The sequence below is a fragment of the Coregonus lavaretus genome (assembly GCF_964263955.1).
Source record: "Coregonus lavaretus genome assembly, contig: HAP1_SCAFFOLD_152, whole genome shotgun sequence".
Lineage (NCBI taxonomy): Eukaryota > Metazoa > Chordata > Actinopteri > Salmoniformes > Salmonidae > Coregonus > Coregonus lavaretus.
This window is the reverse complement of record NW_028165720.1, coordinates 876,872-900,833: the sequence shown is the minus strand read 5'-3', so window position 1 is coordinate 900,833 and position 23,962 is coordinate 876,872. Positions and strand designations below refer to the sequence as shown.

Genomic DNA, 23,962 nt, shown 5'->3' with positions numbered 1-23,962 from the left:
CAGTAGCAGTCAGATGAGGGTGTCAGTAGCAGTCAGATGAGGGTGTCAGCAGCAGTCAGATGAGGGTGTCGGCAGCAGTCAGATGAGGGTGTCGGTAGCAGTCAGATGAGGGTGTCGGTAGCAGTCAGATGAGGGTGTCGGTTGCAGTCAGATGAGGGTGTCAGCAGCAGTCAGAGCAGTCAGATGAGGGTGTCAGCAGCAGTCAGAGCAGTCAGATGAGGGTGTCGGTAGCAGTCAGATGAGGGTGTCAGCGGCAGTCAGATGAGGGTGTCAGTGGCAGTCAGATGAGGGTGTTAGTAGCCGTCAGATGAGGGTGTTAGTAGCAGTCAGATGAGGGTGTCGGTAGCAGTCAGAGCAGTCAGATGAGGGTGTCGGTAGCAGTCAGATGAGGGTGTTAGTAGCAGTCAGATGAGGGTGTGAGTAGCAGTCAGATGAGGGTGTCAGTAGCAGTCAGATGAGGGTGTCAGTAGCAGTCAGATGAGGGTGTCAGCGGCAGTCAGATGAGGGTGTCAGTGGCAGTCAGATGAGGGTGTTAGTAGCCGTCAGATGAGGGTGTTAGTAGCAGTCAGATGAGGGTGTCGGTAGCAGTCAGAGCAGTCAGATGAGGGTGTCGGTAGCAGTCAGATGAGGGTGTTAGTAGCAGTCAGATGAGGGTGTGAGTAGCAGTCAGATGAGGGTGTCAGTAGCAGTCAGATGAGGGTGTCAGTAGCAGTCAGATGAGGGTGTCAGTAGCAGTCAGATGAGGGTGTCGGTAGCAGTCAGATGAGGGTGTTAGTAGCAGTCAGATGAGGGTGTCGGTAGCAGTCAGAGCAGTCAGATGAGGGTGTCAGCAGCAGTCAGATGAGGGTGTCAGTAGCAGTCAGATGAGGGTGTCAGTAGCAGTCAGATGAGGGTGTCGGTAGCAGTCAGATGAGGGTGTCAGCAGCAGTCAGATGAGGGTGTCGGTAGCAGTCAGATGAGGGTGTCAGTAGCAGTCAGATGAGGGTGTCGGTAGCAGTCAGATGAGGGTGTCGGTAGCAGTCAGATGAGGGTGTCGGTAGCAGTCAGATGAGGGTGTCGGTAGCAGTCAGATGAGGGTGTCGGTAGCAGTCAGATGAGGGTGTCGGTAGCAGTCAGATGAGGGTGTCAGTAGCAGTCAGATGAGGGTGTCGGTAGCAGTCAGATGAGGGTGTCAGCAGCAGTCAGAGCAGTCAGATGAGGGTGTCAGCAGCAGTCAGAGCAGTCAGATGAGGGTGTCAGTAGCAGTCAGATGAGGGTGTCAGTAGCAGTCAGATGAGGGTGTCAGTAGCAGTCAGATGAGGGTGTCGGTAGCAGTCAGATGAGGGTGTCAGCAGCAGTCAGAGCAGTCAGATGAGGGTGTCAGCAGCAGTCAGAGCAGTCAGATGAGGGTGTCAGCAGCAGTCAGATGAGGGTGTCAGCAGCAGTCAGATGAGGGTGTCAGCAGCAGTCAGATGAGGGTGTCAGCAGCAGTCAGATGAGGGTGTCGGTAGCAGTCAGATGAGGGTGTCGGTAGCAGTCAGATGAGGGTGTCGGTAGCAGTCAGATGAGGGTGTCGGTAGCAGTCAGATGAGGGTGTCAGTAGCAGTCAGATGAGGGTGTCAGTAGCAGTCAGATGAGGGTGTCAGCAGCAGTCAGATGAGGGTGTCGGCAGCAGTCAGATGAGGGTGTCGGTAGCAGTCAGATGAGGGTGTCGGTAGCAGTCAGATGAGGGTGTCGGTTGCAGTCAGATGAGGGTGTCAGCAGCAGTCAGAGCAGTCAGATGAGGGTGTCAGCAGCAGTCAGAGCAGTCAGATGAGGGTGTCGGTAGCAGTCAGATGAGGGTGTCGGTAGCAGTCAGATGAGGGTGTCAGCGGCAGTCAGATGAGGGTGTCAGTGGCAGTCAGATGAGGGTGTTAGTAGCCGTCAGATGAGGGTGTTAGTAGCAGTCAGATGAGGGTGTCGGTAGCAGTCAGAGCAGTCAGATGAGGGTGTCGGTAGCAGTCAGATGAGGGTGTTAGTAGCAGTCAGATGAGGGTGTGAGTAGCAGTCAGATGAGGGTGTCAGTAGCAGTCAGATGAGGGTGTCAGTAGCAGTCAGATGAGGGTGTCAGCAGCAGTCAGAGCAGTCAGATGAGGGTGTCAGCAGCAGTCAGATGAGGGTGTCGGTAGCAGTCAGATGAGGGTGTCGGTAGCAGTCAGATGAGGGTGTCGGTTGCAGTCAGATGAGGGTGTCAGCAGCAGTCAGAGCAGTCAGATGAGGGTGTCAGCAGCAGTTAGAGCAGTCAGATGAGGGTGTCAGCAGCAGTCAGATGAGGGTGTCAGTAGCAGTCAGATGAGGGTGTCGGTAGCAGTCAGATGAGGGTGTCGGTAGCAGTCAGATGAGGGTGTCGGTAGCAGTCAGATGAGGGTGTCGGTAGCAGTCAGAGCAGTCAGATGAGGGTGTCGGTAGCAGTCAGATGAGGGTGTTAGTAGCAGTCAGATGAGGGTGTGAGTAGCAGTCAGATGAGGGTGTCAGTAGCAGTCAGATGAGGGTGTCAGTAGCAGTCAGATGAGGGTGTCAGCAGCAGTCAGAGCAGTCAGATGAGGGTGTCAGCAGCAGTCAGATGAGGGTGTCGGCAGCAGTCAGATGAGGGTGTCGGTAGCAGTCAGATGAGGGTGTCGGTAGCAGTCAGATGAGGGTGTCGGTTGCAGTCAGATGAGGGTGTCAGCAGCAGTCAGAGCAGTCAGATGAGGGTGTCAGCAGCAGTTAGAGCAGTCAGATGAGGGTGTCAGCAGCAGTCAGATGAGGGTGTCAGTAGCAGTCAGATGAGGGTGTCGGTAGCAGTCAGATGAGGGTGTCGGTAGCAGTCAGATGAGGGTGTCGGTAGCAGTCAGATGAGGGTGTCGGTAGCAGTCAGATGAGGGTGTCGGTAGCAGTCAGATGAGGGTGTCGGTAGCAGTCAGATGAGGGTGTCAGTAGCAGTCAGATGAGGGTGTCGGTAGCAGTCAGATGAGGGTGTTAGTAGCAGTCAGATGAGGGTGTTAGCAGCAGTCAGATGAGGGTGTCGGTAGCAGTCAGATGAGGGTGTTAATAGCAGTCAGATGAGGGTGTTAGTAGCAGTCAGATGAGGGTGTCAGTAGCAGTCAGATGAGGGTGTCAGTAGCAGTCAGATGAGGGTGTCAGTAGCAGTCAGATGAGGGTGTCGGTAGCAGTCAGACCAGTCTGAAGGAGAAAAGAGAGGGACAACAGGAACATGAAAATAAAACAGGAGTACACTTGTCCAAAACCTCCCTGAGGAAATCTAAATAATTCCACATCCATAAAACGATACTTGTCAGGGTTGGTCAGCGTGAGGCCTATGAGTCCATCCCAAATGGCACCCTATTTCCTACATAGTACACTACTTTTGAGCATAGCCCTATGGGCCCTGGTCCACAGTAGTGCTCTATATAGGGTGCCATTTGGGACACTCCCTATACCATCACCCTGCTCATTACGTCTTCATGAAGGGCTCTTCTGGGGCATACTTGATCTCCCAATATGAGTTGGAGGGTGTTTTCTTTTCCATTTTATTAGCAGCTAAGCTCTTTACACTTGTAGCATATTGCAGCAGGTTTCAAGCTTACGCTTTATTGTCTTACATTATTGAAAATCTAGGCCCTCAGAGCCATTTCCCTCAGGTCAAGCTTTGTGTGAGAACACTCATTTCTCCTGCTAGTATACTGGGCTGTGCTGGGGGAGGACAGGGGAGATTGTAAGGGTAATACTCATGAATCCATCCCGGTTGACTTTCCTCCAAACTTTAGCCCTCCCCTATTGCATCTGTTGAGCCAGACTATTGATACCCTGACGTCTATGAATATATCATTCATCATGGCATTATAACGGCCAATCACTCCGTATCATATGAGATGGACTGGAAACTATCATAAAGGTTAGGATAGAACACCCAACAGAATATGGTAACGTTCTAGAAGGATAGGATACGGAGGATGGTAACGTTCTAGAAGGATAGGATACGGACTATGGTAACGTTCTAGAAGGATAGGATACGGAGGATGGTAACGTTCTAGAAGGATAGGATACGGAGGATGGTAACGTTCTAGAAGGATAGGATACGGAGGATGGTAACGTTCTAGAAGGATAGGATACGGACTATGGTAACGTTCTAGAAGGATAGGATACGGAGGATGGTAACGTTCTAGAAGGATAGGATACGGACTATGGTAACGTTCTAGAAGGATAGGATACGGAGGATGGTAACGTTCTAGAAGGATAGGATACGGACTATGGTAACGTTCTAGAAGGATAGGATACGGACTATCCTAACATTCTAGAAGGCAGGGGAGTTGGAAAATACTGGAATAGAAAAGTGGCCTGAAAATGTGTGATCTAGTTCAACTTCATGGATAAGAATTGGGATGCTAGCTACAGTATATGCTACCTCCTGACATGAGAAATGTGAACCAAAGACAGCAAGAAGTAGTATGTAACAAAACATATCCTCAAACAAGTGAGACAAAAACGTAACTGAATAAATGCTGTTCACATATAATTCACTAGTAAACATCCCAGACTGCTTTAGGGTAAAGATCCATAATGTACAGTAGGCAGTAGAAGCTGGTGAACAGAATAGATGAGATCTGGAAATAAGCTTCATATACAAAGGCATTGGATAAGAATGACAAATAGTAGTCACAGAAATACATCTAAAACGTCCACCATGTTTAATCAAACCATACTTTATTGAAAGTAGTTTTTCCTCGTACTAAAAATAAAACTATTTCATTGAGTCATAACCTAAATCTAACAGCATCAACTATTGTCTATTCCTTCCATAAAAATCATTGCTTAGCAAGGAGGAAACTGGCTTCAAATCATTGTAAGATAACACAAAACAAAATCTAGTGGGAAATAGACACAGCATTGTCAAACAGCACTACATTTCAAGTGCCGATCAAACTATTGAAAACAATATAGTGGTTGAAACGGTTCATGAGATTAACACTAAATTCAGGACACTAGCCAAAATTAAATGATTATCAGAAATATTGTTAGAAAAGTTCTTATTTTATATTCAGCCAATTACATTTTACAAAAATATATAAAATATTTAACAAAATATATATTTGCAGACATGATTATCCATTTCCAAAAGGTTTACAATGATATCGCTTCAAAACATTGATTTACTTAACAATATCATGATTATTTACATTCTGTATTTTCTGGCAGCTTTAGAAGCCGTTTTGATACTGGGACAATAACAGTTATTTGTGTAATGCAGCCATTGACTTTAAAATGAGTATCCTCGTTACATTGTAAAGTTACAGTATTAAATTGTGGCTTGATGGCTCATTCCTTATCGTTGTATGTAGACTACACTGTAGTGGTTGTCTTTCCATTCAAAACAGAATGTTATTAAGATGGTAATGAAATGATCATGTCTACTGTTTGGTTAACAGCCCTTTTCCCATACCAGTGTTAGGTAGTGTAACCATGTGAGGCTATATATGTGAAGCAATACAGTACTAGTGGTAAAAAGCAAGAAAAGTCAAGGCTCCTTTCTAACGAACGTTCACAGCCACACACACACGCCATGGCTTGATCAATCAATCATTCGCTTCATCCTCAAGGATCCTTCAAGTTCTTCAAATGATCTCTGATCATGGCGATGACCGATCAATACCCCATGATGTGGTTAATGTGCCCCTGAGAAGAGAGGGGGACTCACAATGTGACACAGGTAACCTATATGGAACAAACCCTTCACATTTACATAATGCCGGCATCCCAAACGGTACCCTCTTCCCTATTAGGGAACAGGGTGCTATTTGGGACGCAAGCCATGTCATGTTCATTAACCAGTCCCTCCAGCATTTTAAATGGGATTTTTATGGGCAAACTGCTTGATTTTGCTGTGGCAATCCTGACACTTTGCATGGCAATATTCTATGATTTAGTCTAATTTGTCTTGAAAATATGCTGACGGGGGGGGAGAGTTTGTTGATGTGTAGCTTGATTTAACCATATTATGGTGGTAAATGTGCTCATTTTGGTTGAAATTGCAAGCCCTCTTTTTGTGCTGCGGTGATGGGTCAGTTTTATGTGATAATATTGCGATGATTTGACTGTTTTAAATGGAAATAGTGCAGTGATTGGTCAAATGTACAAGCCCTCACATAATATGCAGGGAATTGTTGATTTTGCACAACAACAACAAAAAAGTGATGGCAGAATCCTGGGGGGACTGATGAACCCTTTGGACATTAGAAAGTCCAGAATGCTGACTCGGCCCAAGGTGAGTATGAAGAGCAATGCTCCATGGTCAATGTGGTAGGTTCTTTAGTCTGAGGGCCAACCCTTCTAAACGCTCCATGGTCAATATGGTCGGTTCTTTAGTCTGAGGGCCAACCCTTCTAAATGCTCCATGGTCAATATGGTAGGTTCTTTAGTCTGAGGCCCAACCCTTCTAAATGCTCCATGGTCAATATGGTCGGTTCTTTAGTCTGAGGGCCAACCCTTCTACAGTGGGGAAAAAAAGTATTTAGTCAGCCACCAATTGTGCAAGTTCTCCCACTTAAAAAGATGAGAGAGGCCTGTAATTTTCATCATAGGTACACGTCAACTATGACAGACAAAATGAGATTTTTTTTCTCCAGAAAATCACATTGTAGGATTTTTAATGAATTTATTTGCAAATTATGGTGGAAAATAAGTATTTGGTCAATAACAAAAGTTTCTCAATACTTTCTTATATACCCTTTGTTGGCAACGACACAGGTCAAACGTTTTCTGTAAGTCTTCACAAGGTTTTCACACACTGTTGCTGGTATTTTGGCCCATTCCTCCATGCAGATCTCCTCTAGAGCAGTGATGTTTTGGGGCTGTCGCTGGGCAACACGGACTTTCAACTCCCTCCAAAGATTTTCTATGGGGTTGAGATCTGGAGACTGGCTAGGCCACTCCAGGACCTTGAAATGCTTCTTACGAAGCCACTCCTTCGTTGCCCGGGCGGTGTGTTTGGGATCATTGTCATGCTGAAAGACCCAGCCACGTTTCATCTTCAATGCCCTTGCTGATGGAAGGAGGTTTTCACTCAAAATCTCACGATACATGGCCCCATTCATTCTTTCCTTTACACGGATCAGTCGTCCTGGTCCATTTGCAGAAGAACAGCCCCAAAGCATGATGTTTCCACCCCCATGCTTCACAGTAGGTATGGTGTTCTTTGGATGCAACTCAGCATTCTTTGTCCTCCAAACACAACGAGTTGAGTTTTTACCAAATTGGTTCTATTTTGGTTTCATCTGACCATATGACATTCTCCCAATCCTCTTCTGGATCATCCAAATGCACTCTAGCAAACTTCAGACGGGCCTGGACATGTACTGGCTTAAGCAGGGGGACACGTCTGGCACTGCAGGATTTGAGTCCCTGGCGGCGTAGTGTGTTACTGATGGTAGGCTTTGTTAGTTTGGTCCCAGCTCTCTGCAGGTCATCCACTAGGTCCCCCCGTGTGGTTCTGGGATTTTTGCTCACCGTTCTTGTGATCATTTTGACCCCACGGGTGAGATCTTGCGTGGAGCCCCAGATCGAGGGAGATTATCAGTGGTCTTGTATGTCTTCCATTTCCTAATAATTGCTCCCACAGTTGATTTCTTCAAACCAAGCTGCTTACCTATTGCAAATTTAGTCTTCCCAGCCTGGTGCAGGTCTACAATTTTGTTTCTGGTGTCCTTTGACAGCTCTTTGGTCTTGGCCATAGTGGAGTTTGGAGTGTGACTGTTTGAGGTTGTGGACAGGTGTCTTTTATACTGATAAGTTCAAACAGGTGCCATTAGTACAGGTAATGAGTGGAGGACAGAGGAGCCTCTTAAAGAAGAAGTTACAGGTCTGTGAGATCAAGAAATCTTGCTTGTTTGTAGGTGACCAAATACTTATTTTCCACCATAATTTGCAAATAAATTCATTAAAAATACTACAATGTGATTTTCTGGAATTTTTTCTCTCAATTTGTCAGTCATAGTTGACGTGTACCTATGATGAAAATTACAGGCCTCTCTCATATTTTTAAGTGGGAGAACTTGCACAATTGGTGGCTGACCAAATACTTTTTTCCCCCACTGTAAAATGCTCCATGGTCAATATGGTAGGTTCTTTAGCCTGAGGGCCAACCCTTCTAAATGGGCATATTTTATTATGTTGAATATACATTGATGTTATAGGAGCAACAATTGTCCCCAAAGTAAGAGGCATTCTATCCTATATTAGCATATCAATGTTTGTTTATATGTGCAATAGCCATTAATCACATTGCCAATGATGAGACATTGGTTTCGGTGTTGCTGGGTTAGGCCTACACACTGACATACAGTGAGGGAAAAAAGTATTTGATCCCCTGCTGATTTTGTACGTTTGCCCACTGACAAAGACATGATCAGTCTATAATTTTAATAGTAGGTTTATTTGAACAGTGAGAGACAGAATAACAACAAAAAAATCCAGAAAAAAAACGCATGTCAAAAATGTTATAAATTGATATGCATTTTAAATGAGGGAAATAAGTATTTGACCCATCTGCAAAACATGACTTAGTACTTGGTGGCAAAACCCTTGTTGGCAATCACAGAGGTCAGACGTTTCTTGTAGTTGGCCACCAGGTTTGCACACATCTCAGGAGGGATTTTGTCCCACTCCTCTTTGCAGATCTTCTCCAAGTCATTAAGGTTGAGGCTGACGTTTGGCAACTTGAACCTTCAGCTCCCTCCACAGATTTTCTATGGGATTAAGGTCTGGAGACTGGCTAGGCCACTCCAGGACCTTAATGTGCTTCTTCTTGAGCCACTCCTTTGTTGCCTTGGCCGTGTGTTTTGGGTCATTGTCATGCTGGAATAACCATCCAAAACCCATTTTCTATGCCCTGGCTGAGGGAAGGATGTTCTCACCCAAGATTTGACGGTACATGGCCCCGTCCATCGTCCCTTTGATGCAGTGAAGTTGTCCTGTCCCCTTAGCAGAAAAAGACCCCCAAAGCATAATGTTTCCACCTCCATGTTTGATGGTGGGGATGGTGTTCTTGGGGTCATAGGCAGCATTCCTCCTCCTCCAAACACGGCGAGTTGAGTTGATGCCAAAGAGCTCGATTTTGGTCTCATCTGACCAAAACACTTTCACCCAGTTCTCCTCTGAATCATTGAGATGTTCATTGGCAAACTTCAGACGGGCCTGTATATGTGCTTTCTTGAGCAGGGGGACCTTGCGGGCGCTGCAGGATTTCAGTCCTTCACGGCGTACTGTGTTACCAATTGTTTTCTTGGTGACTATGGTCCCAGCTGCCTTGAGATCATTGACAAGATCCTCCCGTGTAGTTCTGGGCTGATTCCTCACCGTTCTCATGATCATTGCAACTCCACGAGGTGAGATCTTGCATGGAGCCCCAGGCCGAGGGAGATTGACAGTTCTTTTGTGTTTCTTCCATTTGCGAATAATCGCAACTGTTGTCACCTTCTCACCAAGCTGCTTGGCGATGGTCTTGTAGCCCATTCCAGCCTTGAGTAGGTCTACAATCTTGTCCCTGACATCCTTGGAGAGCTCTTTGGTCTTGGCCATGGTGGAGAGTTTGGAATCTGATTGATTGCTTCTGTGGACAGGTGTCTTTTATACAGGTAACAAGCTGAGATTAGGAGCACTCCCTTGAAGAGTGTGCTCCTAATCTCAGCTCGTTACCTGTATAAAAGACACCTGGGAGCCAGAAATCTTTCAGATTGAGAGGGGGTCAAATACTTATTTCCCTCATTAAAATGCAAATCAATTTATAACATTTCTGACATGCGTTTTTCTGGATTTTTTTGTTGTCATTCTGTCTCTCACTGTTCAAATAAACCTACCATTAAAAGTATAGACTGATCTTTTCTTTGTCAGTGGGAAAACGTACAAAATCAGCAGGGGATCAAATACTTTTTTCCCCCCCTCACTGTATGATATCAGTCATCCATATTACTGGGATACGTTGAACGCTACTTACAGGCTCCCCTGCCAGGCAGCGATTACAGCACTGGCTGCCTTGGACTGCATAGACCTGTACAAGAGAAGACACGAGACTGGTGGGTTATTACGGCAATCATTATTATACTGATTATTGAATGGATTGTCATACTGTAGTTCTGCCAAAAAATATTTGAGGATGAACACCAAGAAGCCAAGACTATTCAAAGGCTGATTATGACGGATGGACAATTCCACAGTAAAGTGAAAGGAAATATAAAAGGTCATGTCAACATTGTGGCACTAGCCAAATTCCTGACAGAGACTGGGTAAGGATGATGTTGAATTTCCCAAACAGTTAAACTGTCTTAAAATATAGCTACCGCTGCACCTTAAGAGATGTTGAGGAAGTATGTTGTCATGGGTACGCCTAGCGTCCCTAACTCCTTCACCTATTCACCTTTATTACTACTATAGCATCATTCAGGAGGAAAACACGGACCACAAAACACTCCTGCAATGCACATGGGAAGCTAAGTCCTTTGGAATATAGGCCTAGAATGTAGCAGCGAAAGATTTTTTAAAAAATCGTTTAATATGCATAGCTACCATGTTAGAAGCTGGGTGGTTGATGCTGTTTGGGACACTCTGCTGTTGCATACTGGCATCCATGCCACTGTCAGTCACCATCGCGCCATGTTCAACCTGGATGTAGACTCCCACCCCGTTGCACAGTCGTTTCTGAGGATTCAAACAACGCAGCATGGTTCCATAACATGACAGGCAAAGATCGATCTAGCTAGCTACATTTTTTATAGGCATGCATTCACTTAGCTACTATTCTAAGGTACTAAGATAAAGTTTCTTCCTGAGACTGTGTAAATTACACGTGCTTTTTGTAAACACCCCACTAACGTTAGCTCTCTATGCGTTAGCTTAGCTAGCTACCGTACAACCATATATGCATGCAAGGTTAGTTAAACTAGTAGCAATACAAATACATACACACGTGATAACCACTGAAATGTGACTAGCCAATTAATCACTATTAACTGATTTAGCCTAAAAATAGTAACAAGCCAACTGGACAGCTATTTCAATAGCCAGTTAGCTAGACTGGTGTTAGTTAAATTATAAATACAACAATAGCACAGATCTTTATAACTAAAGCAACAGGATAACGTTATTGCCTGGAAACCCGACGTTGAATTGCATTGAATTCTACGTCGGGCAGAAATGAGCGCTTGAATCAGGGTAGTTTCCTCTCACAACGGCCTCTACAATTCGGGAATGTTGTTGAATAAAATTGTATTTTAACGTTAAAATTCAAAACGCTCATTTCTGCCCGATGTAGAATTCAATGCAATTCAACGTCGGGTTTCCAGGCAATAAACTAGCTAAGGTTAGCTTCATACCGCTTGGCAATCTTTCCAGTTTTGAAGGTCCCCTTGGTGGCGTCTCTTCTTCTGGAGGGGTGTCATATATTCCATGGTTGTGGAAAATTATTATACCTAGTTATTTTTTAGATCTATCGACTGAGTTTAATAACAAAATGTCAAAGGTAACAGTAACGTTAGATAGCTGGCAAGCAAGCATAACACGTCCAGTTAGCTAGCTAGCTAATGCTAACGAGGTATTTTCAGAAACGTCTGGCTGCGATATCAAATTAATGAAATGTCAACTAGTAGTGGCTACAAACGGTTCAATCTCTGGCTACCTTATTAGCTGGTTAGTTAGCTATTTCACTTTCATTTCGCTTTTCTACCGCAAGGACACGACAACCGCTCTATTCATTTCTCTGCTTCTGACATTTGAAAGTGTTGTCCCGGTTGAAGACTTCCAATGATAGCCAGCCAATCAGAATCCATTTCAAGATAGACAGCCAATCAGAATGCATTTCAAGATAGACAGCCAACCAGAAACCATTTTAAGATAGACAGCCAATCAGAATCCATTTCAAGATAGACAGCCAATCAGAATCAATTTCAAGCAGCGGGGGCGGGGGGATATCTGTATAGCACCTTGTGACAACTGCTGATGTAAAAAGTGCTTTATAAAATACATTTGATTGATTGATTGAATTTGTTTTTCCCGCCACCAAATGCATGCTCAACACATTTTCTGCATTAGAATAATAACAATAATATAGCTATGTTTTTGTATTTTACATGTTGGTTATTAATTTTAATTAATAGATCAGTAGCAGACCTACTCTGTGTACATAGTTATGTCTTGTTCCATCCATGTAGTTGCCAGAAGATACCGACTCTACCATTAGCTTGTTTACACTGAGCTGCACTGGGGTCGGAACAAAGTAAGCATTACATTAACTGTGGAGCCAGGCGATATATGGTTCGGTAAATGTACCTCAATGCATGGATGTGATATGCCACTGTAGTCCAAATTTTGGAGTACAGTGGCATATCCTATTTCTGCATTGAGGTACGTTTTCAGACCCATGTCTAGCGCAGGGTTCACTGTGTCTTTATGTAATCATGATTGCGTTCTGACCCCAGTGCAGCTCAGTGTAAACAAGCTTAATAGTAGAGTCGGTATCTTCTGGCAATCCATATAGAACACGACCACTCGGTCAGTGATTACACATGTCTTAAAACACGATCACTCGGTCAGTGATTACACACGTCTGAAAACATGGCGAATTTTGTGGAGGCAACATCCTCGCAGCAGTTTGAGGACTTGCTATCAAAGGCTGGCAAGTATGTACATCATTTCATAATATGACATTTAAGCAATTAGCTATTGAATGAGTTTCATTCAAATATGCCTAGTATGATATTTAGCTTGCTATGATAGCTACCTTTATGTTATATCGACATCTAGCAAGCTAGCGTGATGTAGCTTCACCCTTTTAGGTAACGTTAACTAGCTATCTAGCTGCTCCAAATGAAAGTAGAACTAGCTAGCCATTTTAGCGAATATTTGCTTTAGCATGTCGTCGGACGACAACGAACTTGGACATCTAGCTAACTAATAACATACATTTTTATTGAACAAGGTGTGAATGTAATTGATCATTGTACATGCTGATGCGTTTATCTGATATGAACTGTCACGCTCTGTGTCTTGAACTCGTGTGGAATTCATGTCATGAGATTTACATTTAACATTTAACATTTTACATCATTTAGCAGACGCTCTTATCCAGAGCGACTTACATATTGGTGCATTCACCTTATGATAGCCAGTGGGACAACCACTTTACAATTATTATTGATATGTCTGCCAGACATGCAGAGATGTGATTCGCCACCTGGTTATCAGAAGGGGGAAAGGAGCAGATGACGGGGCTAGGCGAGCCTTTCTATTAGGCAGACATACTTTTCTATGCCTTATAATGTAGGACAAGCCCCCATATGAAAGTGAGCGATTAACTCCTTATCAGACATGACTAGTGTTATCCCACATAACAGAGGTACTCCCGAGTGGCGCAGTGGCGCATCTCTAGTAGCTGTGCCACTAGAGATCCTGGTTCGAATCCAGGCTCTGTCGTAGCCGGCCGTGACCGGGAGACCAATTGGGCGGCGCACAATTGGCCCAGCGTCGTCCAGGTTAGGGGAGGGAACGGCCGGCAGGGATGTAGTTCAGTTGGTAGAGCATGGCGTTTGCAACGCCAGGGTTGTGGGTTCATTTCCCACGGGGGGCCAGTATAAAAATAATAATAATAATAACAACAACAAAAAAACATGTAATGTATGCACTCACTGTAAGTCGCTCTGGATAAGAGCGTCTGCTAAAGGACTAAAATGTAAAATGTAAATGTAAAAATAACATCACATGCCCATTTCAGAATTATGAAGCTAACTAGGTCCATTCAGTTATTGTGCTCTTGAAATCCGTCATCAAAAGTAGGCTATAAAATAATATTTAATTCCAGAAGATTCCTGTTATGATCCACTGTCCTAGTCATGTGATGTTCAGTTGGTCAGCGATCTCGTGCATGATCATCACTGTATGGGAGGTAAGAATTAGTGGATGACAACAACGTCAATTATCTAGGCCTACTGATGGTGGACAGTAGCTGGCAAGTGTGCGTGCATGTCCCACATCTTTAGCATATGAATCTGCGTGTCTATAAAGTTGTGCTGTTTTAGACCTATTGCTATTCTGAGATCTGACACCTGTCTCTTCCTTGAGCCTCACCGGTGTACCCACGGCCTTACACCATTCCAATATAATAATAATATATATATATATATATATATATATATAATATGCCATTTAGCAGACGCTTTTATCCAAAGCGACTTACAGTCATGCGTGCATACATTTTTTTTGTGTATGGGTGGTCCCGGGGATCGAACCCACTACCTTGGCGTTACAAGCGCCGTGCTCTACCAGCTGAGCTACAGAGGACCACAATCTAATGTAACTTCTCTGTTCCACCAGGTTCTTGACAGTGGTCCACTTCCAGGCAGCATGGGCCCCACAGTGCAGTCAGATGAACGATGTGATGGGAGAGCTGGCAAAGGAGAACAAACACACCATGTTTGTCAAGGTACATACTGTAATATGCCTTGTGATGGATGTTACACGATGCCTGATGCACATAATATACCTTGTGATGGATGTTACACGATGCCTGATGCACTTAATATACCTTGTGATGGATAATATACCTTGTGATGGATGTTACACGATGCCTGATGCACATAATATACCTTGTGATGGATGTTACACGATGCCTGATGCACTTAATATACCTTGTGATGGATAATATACCTTGTGATGGATGTTACACGATGCCTGATGCACATAATATACCTTGTGATGGATGTTACACGATGCCTGATGCACATAATATACCTTGTGATGGATGTTACACGATGCCTGATGCACTTAATATACCTTGTGATGGATAATATACCTTGTGATGGATGTTACACGATGCCTGATGCACATAATATACCTTGTGATGGATGTTACACGATGCCTGATGCACTTAATATACCTTGTGATGGATAATATACCTTGTGATGGATGTTACACGATGCCTGATGCACATAATATACCTTGTGATGGATAATATACCTTGTGATGGATGTTACACGATGCCTGATGCACTTAATATACCTTGCGATGGATGTTACATGTAGTGATGTTAAATGTAATACCGGAGCTCTGAGACATGTGTGAAAATTGCTAAGCAGTTAACTTCAAAGCAGTGTGTCGATGCGTGGATCACTTTTTCAGAAGTACCAAGCTGCTTTCAAACACTGACCTCTACTGGACACCGTAGTTACATATATAGTTAGGATGTTGTACAGAAAGTTTCACCTGACCGGTAGCTTAGCAGGTAGAGTAGGGAACTTTGGAGCATTCAGGGACTTGAGGGTCGTGAGGTCGAATCATGTTGAAGGCACACTATTTTGAAAATTGTTTTATGTGAAACCACACTTTCTGTTGTTCAAATAATTTGTTTTATTTCGTTTAGTATATGCTTCTGTCTTAAGCATCCTAAATAATGCCATAGATTCAGTTTTAGAAAAATTGTAATCTTGAAGGCAAAAAAGGGAAGCATGATGTGAGATGGGAACCTGCTATTCCACCTGATTATAGGCTACTAAAGACAACGACTGACCTCTGTACATTGTGATACATATGACAGCCAACTTTCTGACTCCGCCCATAACTTTTGGACTTTATAGCGTTCCCAGAAGGCATGGATTATTGAGTCATTAGTAGTTTTACACTTACAGTGGGGAAAAAAAGTATTTAGTCAGCCACCAATTGTGCAAGTTCTCCCACTTAAAAAGATGAGAGGCCTGTAATTTTCATCATAGGTACACGTCAACTATGACAGACAAATTGAGAATTTTTTTCTCCAGAAAATCACATTGTAGGATTTTTTAATGAATTTATTTGCAAATTATGGTGGAAAATAAGTATTTAGTCACCTACAAACAAGCAAGATTTCTGGCTCTCACAGACCTGTGACTTCTTCTTTAAGAGGCTCCTCTGTCCTCCACTCGTTACCTGTATTAATGGCACCTGTTTGAACCTGTTATCAGTATAAAAGACACCTGTCCACAACCTCAAACAGTCACACTCCAAACTCCACTATGGCCAAGACCAAAGAGCTGTCAAAGGACACCAGAAACAAAATTGTAGACCTGCACTAGGCTGGGAAGACTGAATCTGCAATAGGTAAGCAGCTTGGTTTGAAGAAATCAACTGTGGGAGCAATTATTAGGAAATGGAAGACATACAAGACCACTGATAATCTCCCTCGATCTGGGGCTCCACGCAAGATCTCACCCCGTGGGGTCAAAATGATCACAAGAACGGTGAGCAAAAATCCCAGAACCACACGGGGGGACCGAGTGAATGACCTGCAGAGAGCTGGGACCAAAGTAACAAAGCCTACCATCAGTAACACACTACGCCGCCAGGGACTCAAATTCTGCAGTGGCAGACGTGTCCCCCTGCTTAAGCCAGTACATGTCCAGGCCCGTCTGAAGTTTGCTAGAGTGCATTTGGATGATCCAGAAGAGGATTGGGAGAATGTCATATGGTCAGATGAAACCAAAATAGAACTTTTTGGTAAAAACTCAACTCGTCGTGTTTGGAGGACAAAGAATGCTGAGTTGCATCCAAAGAACACCATACCTACTGTGAAGCATGGGGGTGGAAACATCATGCTTTGGGGCTGTTTTTCTGCAAAGGGACCAGGACGACTGATCCGTGTAAAGGAAAGAATGAATGGGGCCATGTATCGTGAGATTTTGAGTGAAAACCTCTTTCCATCAGCAAGGGCATTGAAGATGAAACGTGGCTGGGTCTTTCAGCATGACAATGATCCCAAACACACCGCCCGGGCAACGAAGGAGTGGCTTCGTAAGAAGCATTTCAAGGTCCTGGAGTGGCCTAGCCAGTCTCCAGATCTCAACCCCATAGAAAATCTTTGGAGGGAGTTGAAAGTCCGTGTTGCCCAGCGACAGCCCCAAAACATCACTGCTCTAGAGGAGATCTGCATGGAGGAATGGGCCAAAATACCAGCAACAGTGTGTGAAAACCTTGTGAAGACTTACAGAAAACGTTTGACCTGTGTCATTGCCAACAAAGGGTATATAAGAAAGTATTGAGAAACTTTTGTTATTGACCAAATACTTATTTTCCACCATAATTTGCAAATAAATTCATAAAAAATCCGACAATGTGATTTTCTGGATTTTTTTTCCTCAATTTGTCTGTCATAGTTGACGTGTACCTATGATGAAAATTACCGGCCTCTCATCTTTTTAAGTGGGAGAACTTGCACAATTGGTGGCTGACTCAATACTTTTTTTTCCCACTGTACATTTACATTTTTGTCATTTAGCAGACACTCTTATCCAGAGCGACTTACAGTTAGTGCATACATTTTTATTTATCATAGTAGCCCCCCGTGGGAATCGAACCCACAACCCTGGCGTTGCAAACGCCATGCTCTACCAACTGAGCTACATCCCTGCCGGCCATTCCCTCCCCTACCCTGGGCCAATTGTGCGCCGCCCCATGGGTCTCCCGGTCGCGGCCGGCTACGACAGAGCCTGGATTCGAACCAGGATCTCTAGTGGCACAGCTAGCACTGTGATGCAGTGCCTTAGACCACTGCGCCACTCGGGAGAAAGACTTCAGACATGACTCTGCCGTTGTGCTGTAGAATTTTGTCTCTTGTAAAATACATTCTATACATTAAGTTATGCTAGATTAAGTGTCACTTTTCGTTACCTGTAATTTTGTTAGTTACTTTCCAACATTCCCTCTAATAGTAGTTATTTTTAAGTCTTGGTTCCAATGAGAGCTGTGACTGCCGGTTCTCACAGTAATTGACTGTTAATTAACATAAACACATTTAGCATCTCTTGGCCTCCAGCAAACCTCTTTAAAAAAAAAGTCTAATAAACAAATGTAAAATACACCATCACAGTAAATCCATTATTTATTGTAGTCCGGTCTAAATAAATATTATGATATGAAGAAAATGTATTTCAGAAGAACAGAATATGAGTTAGCCTACTGTATGTTATCTGGCTATACTCCATGCCATAGGTTGTATGGTTGTTCATTTAGCAGACAAGATACGCTTATAAGTCTCGTGCCATTATTTTATATGATTTTATAGTAAGAAGAATACAATTGAACTTAGCTGAATAAAATATAGATAATATTTTTCCCATTACGGAGCAAGTGCTCATATGACGTGGCTATATGGAGCGTAAAAGTGATCACTTGAAACAGGTCATATATGCTAGATTTAGAGTTATTTGGCAGCTTTAGTTCTGAATGATACAAACCTGAGAATGTCTTAGAAATCTAAAGATATCTGGGCTGCATGGTGATATCTGGGCTGCATGGTGATATCTGGGCTGCATGGTGATATCTGGGCTGCATGGTGATATCTGGGCTGCATGGTGATATATGGGCTGCATGGTGATATATGGGCTGCATGGTGATATATGGGCTGCATGGTGATATATGGGCTGCATGGTGATATCTGGGCTGCATGGTGATATATGGGCTGCATGGTGATATATGGGCTGCATGGTGATATATGGGCTGCATGGTGATATATGGGCTGCATGGTGATATTTGGGCTGCATGGTGATATCTGGGCTGCATGGTGATATCTGGGCTGCATGGTGATATCTGGGCTGCATGGTGATATATGGGCTGCATGGTGATGTATGGGCTGCATGGTGATATCTGGGCTGCATGGTGATATATGGGCTGCATGGTGATATCTGGGCTGCATGGTGATATCTGGGCTGCATGGTGATATCTGGGCTGCATGGTGATATATGGGCTGCATGGTGATATATGGGCTGCATGGTGATATATGGGCTGCATGGTGATATCTGGGCTGCATGGTGATATCTGGGCTGCATGGTGATATATGGGCTGCATGGTGATATCTGGGCTGCATGGTGATATCTGGGCTGCATGGTGATATATGGGCTGCATGGTGATATATGGGCTGCATGGTGATATCTGGGCTGCATGGTGATATATGGGCTGCATGGTGATATATGGGCTGCATGGTGATATTTGGGCTGCATGGTGATATATGGGCTGCATGGTGATATCTGGGCTGCATGGTGATATATGGGCTGCATGGTGATATATGGGCTGCATGGTGATATATGGGCTGCATGGTGATATCTGGGCTGCATGGTGATATATGGGCTGCATGGTGATATATGGGCTGCATGGTGATATCTGGGCTGCATGGTGATATCTGGGCTGCATGATGCGACTAGAGGATATTGATGATTTGAGAAAGTAGCAAACAAAAAAAGCTTGCTCTGTTCCTCACCTCAGACTGCACAGCTGTTCTCTCATCAAGTGATCATATTTTCACCCATCAGACTATTCTCAATTTAATCTTTACTAATATGTAAAATGAGTTTAGATTTAGAATGGCCCATTTATCAAATGAACAGGGGCAGGAGAAAAAAATACATGTAATCTGTAATCTGTGTTGACTGGAATAGCGAATGGAGGCGGCGCGCTTTCCCACCGGTCCGTTCTGTAGGTTACTGTGGTTTTATAGCGGAGCAGGTTAATACGAGCAGCTGGGAAATAAATATAAGACCTCTTATTTCACTCCACACATCAACCACTGTTTGAGGAGCACGCTCTCACTGCCCCGACCAGGTGATATTCCGCCCAAACTCCGTATGCCATGGGCTCTCCAACCCTGTTCCTCCAGCTACCCAGTACTCTGTATGCCATGGGCTCTCCAACCCTGTTCCTCCAGCTACCCAGTACTCTGTATGCCATGGGCTCTCCAACCCTGTTCCTCCAGCTACCCAGTACTCCGTATGCCATGGGCTCTCCAACCCTGTTCCTCCAGCTACCCAGTACTCCGTATGCCATGGGCTCTCCAACCCTGTTCCTCCAGCTACCCAGTACTCTGTATGCCATGGGCTCTCCAATCCTGTTTCTGCAGCTACCCAGTACTCCGTATGCCGTGGGCTCTCCAACCCTGTTCCTCCAGCTACCCAGTACTCTGTATGCCATGGGCTCTCCAACCCTGTTCCTCCAGCTACCCAGTACTCTGTATGCCACGGGCTCTCCAACCTTGTTTCTGCAGCTACCCAGTGCTTCATTTTGGGAAACCAAGTTAAATCTGTTCGGGAACATCGCAACAAAACATATTTCACTGAACTGTTGACAGCCCGTCTCTCTGCGCACTGGAGAAAGGAATAAAGGAGAGAGGAGGAGATGGAAACGCATGGTGGTGAGATGCTGTATAGCTAAAGGTAATGTCACCCAATTAATTATGAATATATAAAAATTCCCTATTACTAGGCTATTCAAATACAAATTCACTAATTGTAGGCTAACTGTAAGCCGCCCTGCACAATCAATGAACCAACAGCATTGCCTAGGGCTATACGTTCTCTCCCAGACTAGTGGATAGACATTTTGGAGCGTAGCATAAGGTAACCAGTCCATCCAGTATGCATAATAATACTGTCCACACTCAAAGGCCATTACTAGAATTGTGTTGAATCTTGGAGTGTAGGCCTATGCGCATAAGCTCTAATATACATATGAGTGTTTTGAATTAATCATCACCTTAGAAAGCGCTGTCAATTTTTTTTTGTGTTAGCCTTTGAAACAACATCCACAGCAACCATGTTTTACACTGTTTCAACCTGCTGTTGAACTTTATTCTTCAAATTGATCATCACAGTGAGGTGAGTTTTAAAAGTAAGACAGGCCTACTGTTTTAATGGTGAGTGTTTGATGTGATTTTTTTTTATTGCATTTGCATTGATGTCAGAGTGGTTAGAGGGACAATAGAGCCCTGAGTACCAGGCCATTCGGACCTTGATGGTAGTTAGCGAGTTAGGTTCTACCAAAGCATGTCCGGAGTGCATAAGAGGAGATTACTGTAAGTCGCTCTGGATAAGAGCGTCTGCTAAATGACTAATTATTTATAATTTATTATTACCATGACTCAACAACGGTCACATGGCATTTTGGAATTTTACTGCGGTCTTGACTGATGACTGCCCTTGTGGCGGAAATATGGTCACTGCAAAAGCCCTAGTTCCAATTTCTATTGTTTTCTAAGAGGTTGTCAGTTGGACAGACTCTCTGCAAGGTTTTGTATACCTTACCTACAATCTGAGTATCATTTTCTGACTAAAATAGGATTCCCTCAAGATTGCTCTGATGGTCCAAAAGATTTCTAATTGAAATTTCTTGATATGAAACTTTTAAGTTGCATGTATTTGAAAATATCTACATTGGTCAGTCCAAAATTGATTTTACATTTTGTCATGGAAATACATGTATTTCCTGTTACCAAGTAATTCACGGTTTCTATGCCTTTTTAGTTTTCCATGTGGACCAATTTATCGGTGAATTCTGAAAAGCTATCCAAGGATTGTTTCATAGGGTTGTGTTTTTTGGGAGTGATATTGGTTCTTGTAGAATGCGTAGAATTTTCTTCCATATTGTTATAGTGTTCTTAACTATGAAGTTGTTAATGGTCTTTAGATTTATCCTTTGAAAATAGACGTGAAAATATTTTGGGGGTGAGCATGTGCATCTTCAATATGTACGCATTGTTCCTCTTTAGTGCATTTAGCACTAAAGTAAAAGCCTTGGGTGGTGAGTTTAAAACCACACTCAGACTTAGGAAGATGTACAACTTTCCATCTTATTCTATGAGTTTTATTTGGTCATATAAAATCTGTTATGGCCGAGCATACTTTTTTAAAAGAACGTCTTCGGTGGGGTAATTGGTATTACCCAGAATAAATACAATGACTCTGGGAGCCATGCCATTCTGAAGACGTTTATTCTACCTGTAAGATTTATGGGAAGATTGTTCCATTTAATTAGATCTGCTTTCATATTGTTGAGTAATGGGATAAAGGGATTTTTATATATTTGTTTGTTGTCACTTATTAATCATGCGAAGTATGATCTTTTTTTGTGGTCCACTTAAAGGACTGCTGTAGACAACAACAACAACAACAACACGCCATTTAGCAGACGCTTTTATCCAAAGCGACTTACAGTCATGCGTACATACATTTTTACGTATGTGTGGTCCCGGGGATCGAACCCACTACCCTGAGCGTTACAAGCACCGTGCTCTACCAGCTGAGCTACAGAGGACCAAGCACCGTGCTCTACCAGCTGAGCTACAGAGGACCAAGCGCCGTGCTCTACCAGCTGAGTTACAGAGGACCAGAGGACCACGTAGATCATGAGTTATTGTTTTTCCTATTGCCATTATTTCCATTTTTTCCACATTCATTTTATATCCTGAGATTTGAGAGTATTCTGAAAAGATGTAGTGTTCCCTTTGTAGTGCACTGCTTTTGACCAGAGCCCATAGGTGCAAAGTAGTGCACTAGCGATTTAGGGAATACGGTGCCGTTTCAAATCACATTTTATTTGTCACATCCGAATACTTTTAAATTTTAGTCATTTAGCAGACGGTCTTATCCAGAGCGACTCACAGTTAGTGAGTGCATACATTTTTCATACTGGAGAGAGAGAGAGAATACAACAAGTGTAGACTTTACCGTGAAATGCTTAACTACGAGCCCCTTTCCCAACAATGCAGTTAAAAAGTAGAAAATTAACAAATAGATGAAAATAAGATAGTAACACATTTGGAACTCTGGTCAGGGACTCCGTCATAATGCCTCTCCCTCTCCTGGGACCCAGAGGATCTGCCTGGTAGTGATATTCTCTCTTTCTCTCTGTCTCTGTTCCTCTCTCTCTGTCACTCTGTCTCTCTGTCTCTCTGTCTCTGTCTCTCTGTTTCTCTCTGTCTCTTCTCTCTCTATCTGTCTCTCTGTCTCTGTCTCTCTCTCTCTCTCTCTGTCACTCTGTCTCTGTTCCTCTCTCTCTGTCTGCCTGGTTCATGTCTGATTAGACCTGTGGTATAGGGGTGGGAGAGGGGGGGCGATACGATAAAGACTTATGGCTTGTGTACAGTGATCAAGGAGAGATATGCTATCCTTTTTCATAATGACGTAGGCCTAACCAGTAGATTTGATATTTGATCCAACACTGCAAAAATCGTACACTGCAAAATCGTACACTGCAATCGTACACTGATCGTACACTGCAAAAGAGCTGTTTTCTTAATTTGTGTTTCAAGTTATTTTTTCCCCCCATACACATTTATTAACAATATTCCTATAGACTCCAATATGAGTATTTTCTTCCTGTACCCAGCCTAGGTTGTCTTTAATCAATCAATATCACTGTTATTGCCCATGTCACATGGAAACAAGCATTTGGCTATACATATTTAGTGACTATATGTCGCCACCCTCATAGCTATATTTCACTGCGTGAATGTAGGTAGTGTTCACAGAGCCTATAAGTGACTGTCAGTCATAATGCTACGCCCCATGGGGCAGCAGCACCAACAGCAGAGTTGGCTCCAGGCAGGAAATAAGTGATGTCTGTAATCGCCCGTCTGTAATGGCTGGCTGCGACAACCTGGGTCAGTGATTTATGGATTTCAATATGTGCCAGCTAAATATGATTGAACATTCTCTGGGTCAGTAGTGCATCAATGTTGGTTCTCCTTTCCTCTGCCTTGGGGGGCATTTCTGGGAATTCATGGTGAAATACAAACCTTCAAAGCCCTGTTTGTGTGATGGTCCAGTGTTGGAAGGTAGCTAACTTGACCTGGAATCCTCGGTGAAGTCTTTTTTTTTTAAAAACTCAAAAAAATCAGAAACATCATTGTTTTTAGACATGAAATTGAACGTGATCTTTTTTTTTAACGATGTAAAGTAAAGGCCAACTTGAACTGTTTTATTCTTCTGTTTTAGTTTGAGGTGCGTGATCACGCTAGTCCCCTTCATTTGGTCCTGGTGGATTGCCACAGCACTGTCAAGAACAAAGCGACTATCCATCACCAATCACAGATCACAACACCCCGAGCAGAGCAGGAGATGGTGCTACTCTGCTCTCTCATTTGTCTTGCTTGTTAGAAATATCAAAGTGGTGAATGTGTGCTTTATTT

General features: G+C 43.6%; 2 protein-coding genes across 2 annotated transcripts in view; one reads left to right on the top strand and one right to left on the bottom strand.

Annotated features, from left to right (window-relative positions):
* Window positions 1-4,680: 4,680 nt before the first annotated feature.
* Window positions 4,681-11,754, bottom strand: LOC311115550 (uncharacterized protein). Its single transcript, XM_084190702.1, has 4 exons — window positions 11,361-11,754; window positions 10,555-10,686; window positions 9,986-10,039; window positions 4,681-5,670 (listed from the first exon to the last, which is right to left on the bottom strand). Exons 1-4 carry the CDS (start codon window positions 11,433-11,435, stop codon window positions 5,641-5,643), a joined length of 291 nt encoding a protein of 96 aa, XP_084046828.1. The 5' UTR covers window positions 11,436-11,754; the 3' UTR covers window positions 4,681-5,640.
* Window positions 11,755-12,296: 542 nt separating this feature from the next.
* The window catches only part of glrx3 (glutaredoxin 3), a 36,070-nt gene continuing 24,404 nt past the window's right edge, over window positions 12,297-23,962 (top strand). Inside the window, exons 1-2 of the mRNA XM_084190705.1 lie at window positions 12,297-12,662; window positions 14,353-14,461. Of these exons, the coding sequence (XP_084046831.1) occupies window positions 12,598-12,662; window positions 14,353-14,461 (174 nt within the window). The 5' untranslated portion in view covers window positions 12,297-12,597. The remainder of the gene's footprint in view (window positions 12,663-14,352; window positions 14,462-23,962) is intronic.

What these genes read in the sequence shown, in the direction of transcription:
- LOC311115550 (XM_084190702.1), bottom strand. Translation starts at nt 11,435, where the DNA reads ATGGAATATATGACACCCCTCCAGAAGAAGAGACGCCACCAAGGGGAC. An exon ending in ACCACCCAGCTTCTAACATG is followed by an intron (nt 10,040 to 10,554) that starts GTAGCTATGCAT and finishes TCTCTTGTACAG; the next exon opens with GTCTATGCAGTCCAAGGCAG. An exon ending in GCTGCCTGGCAGGGGAGCCT is followed by an intron (nt 5,671 to 9,985) that starts GTAAGTAGCGTT and finishes CTCTCTTCTCAG; the next exon opens with GGGCACATTAACCACATCAT.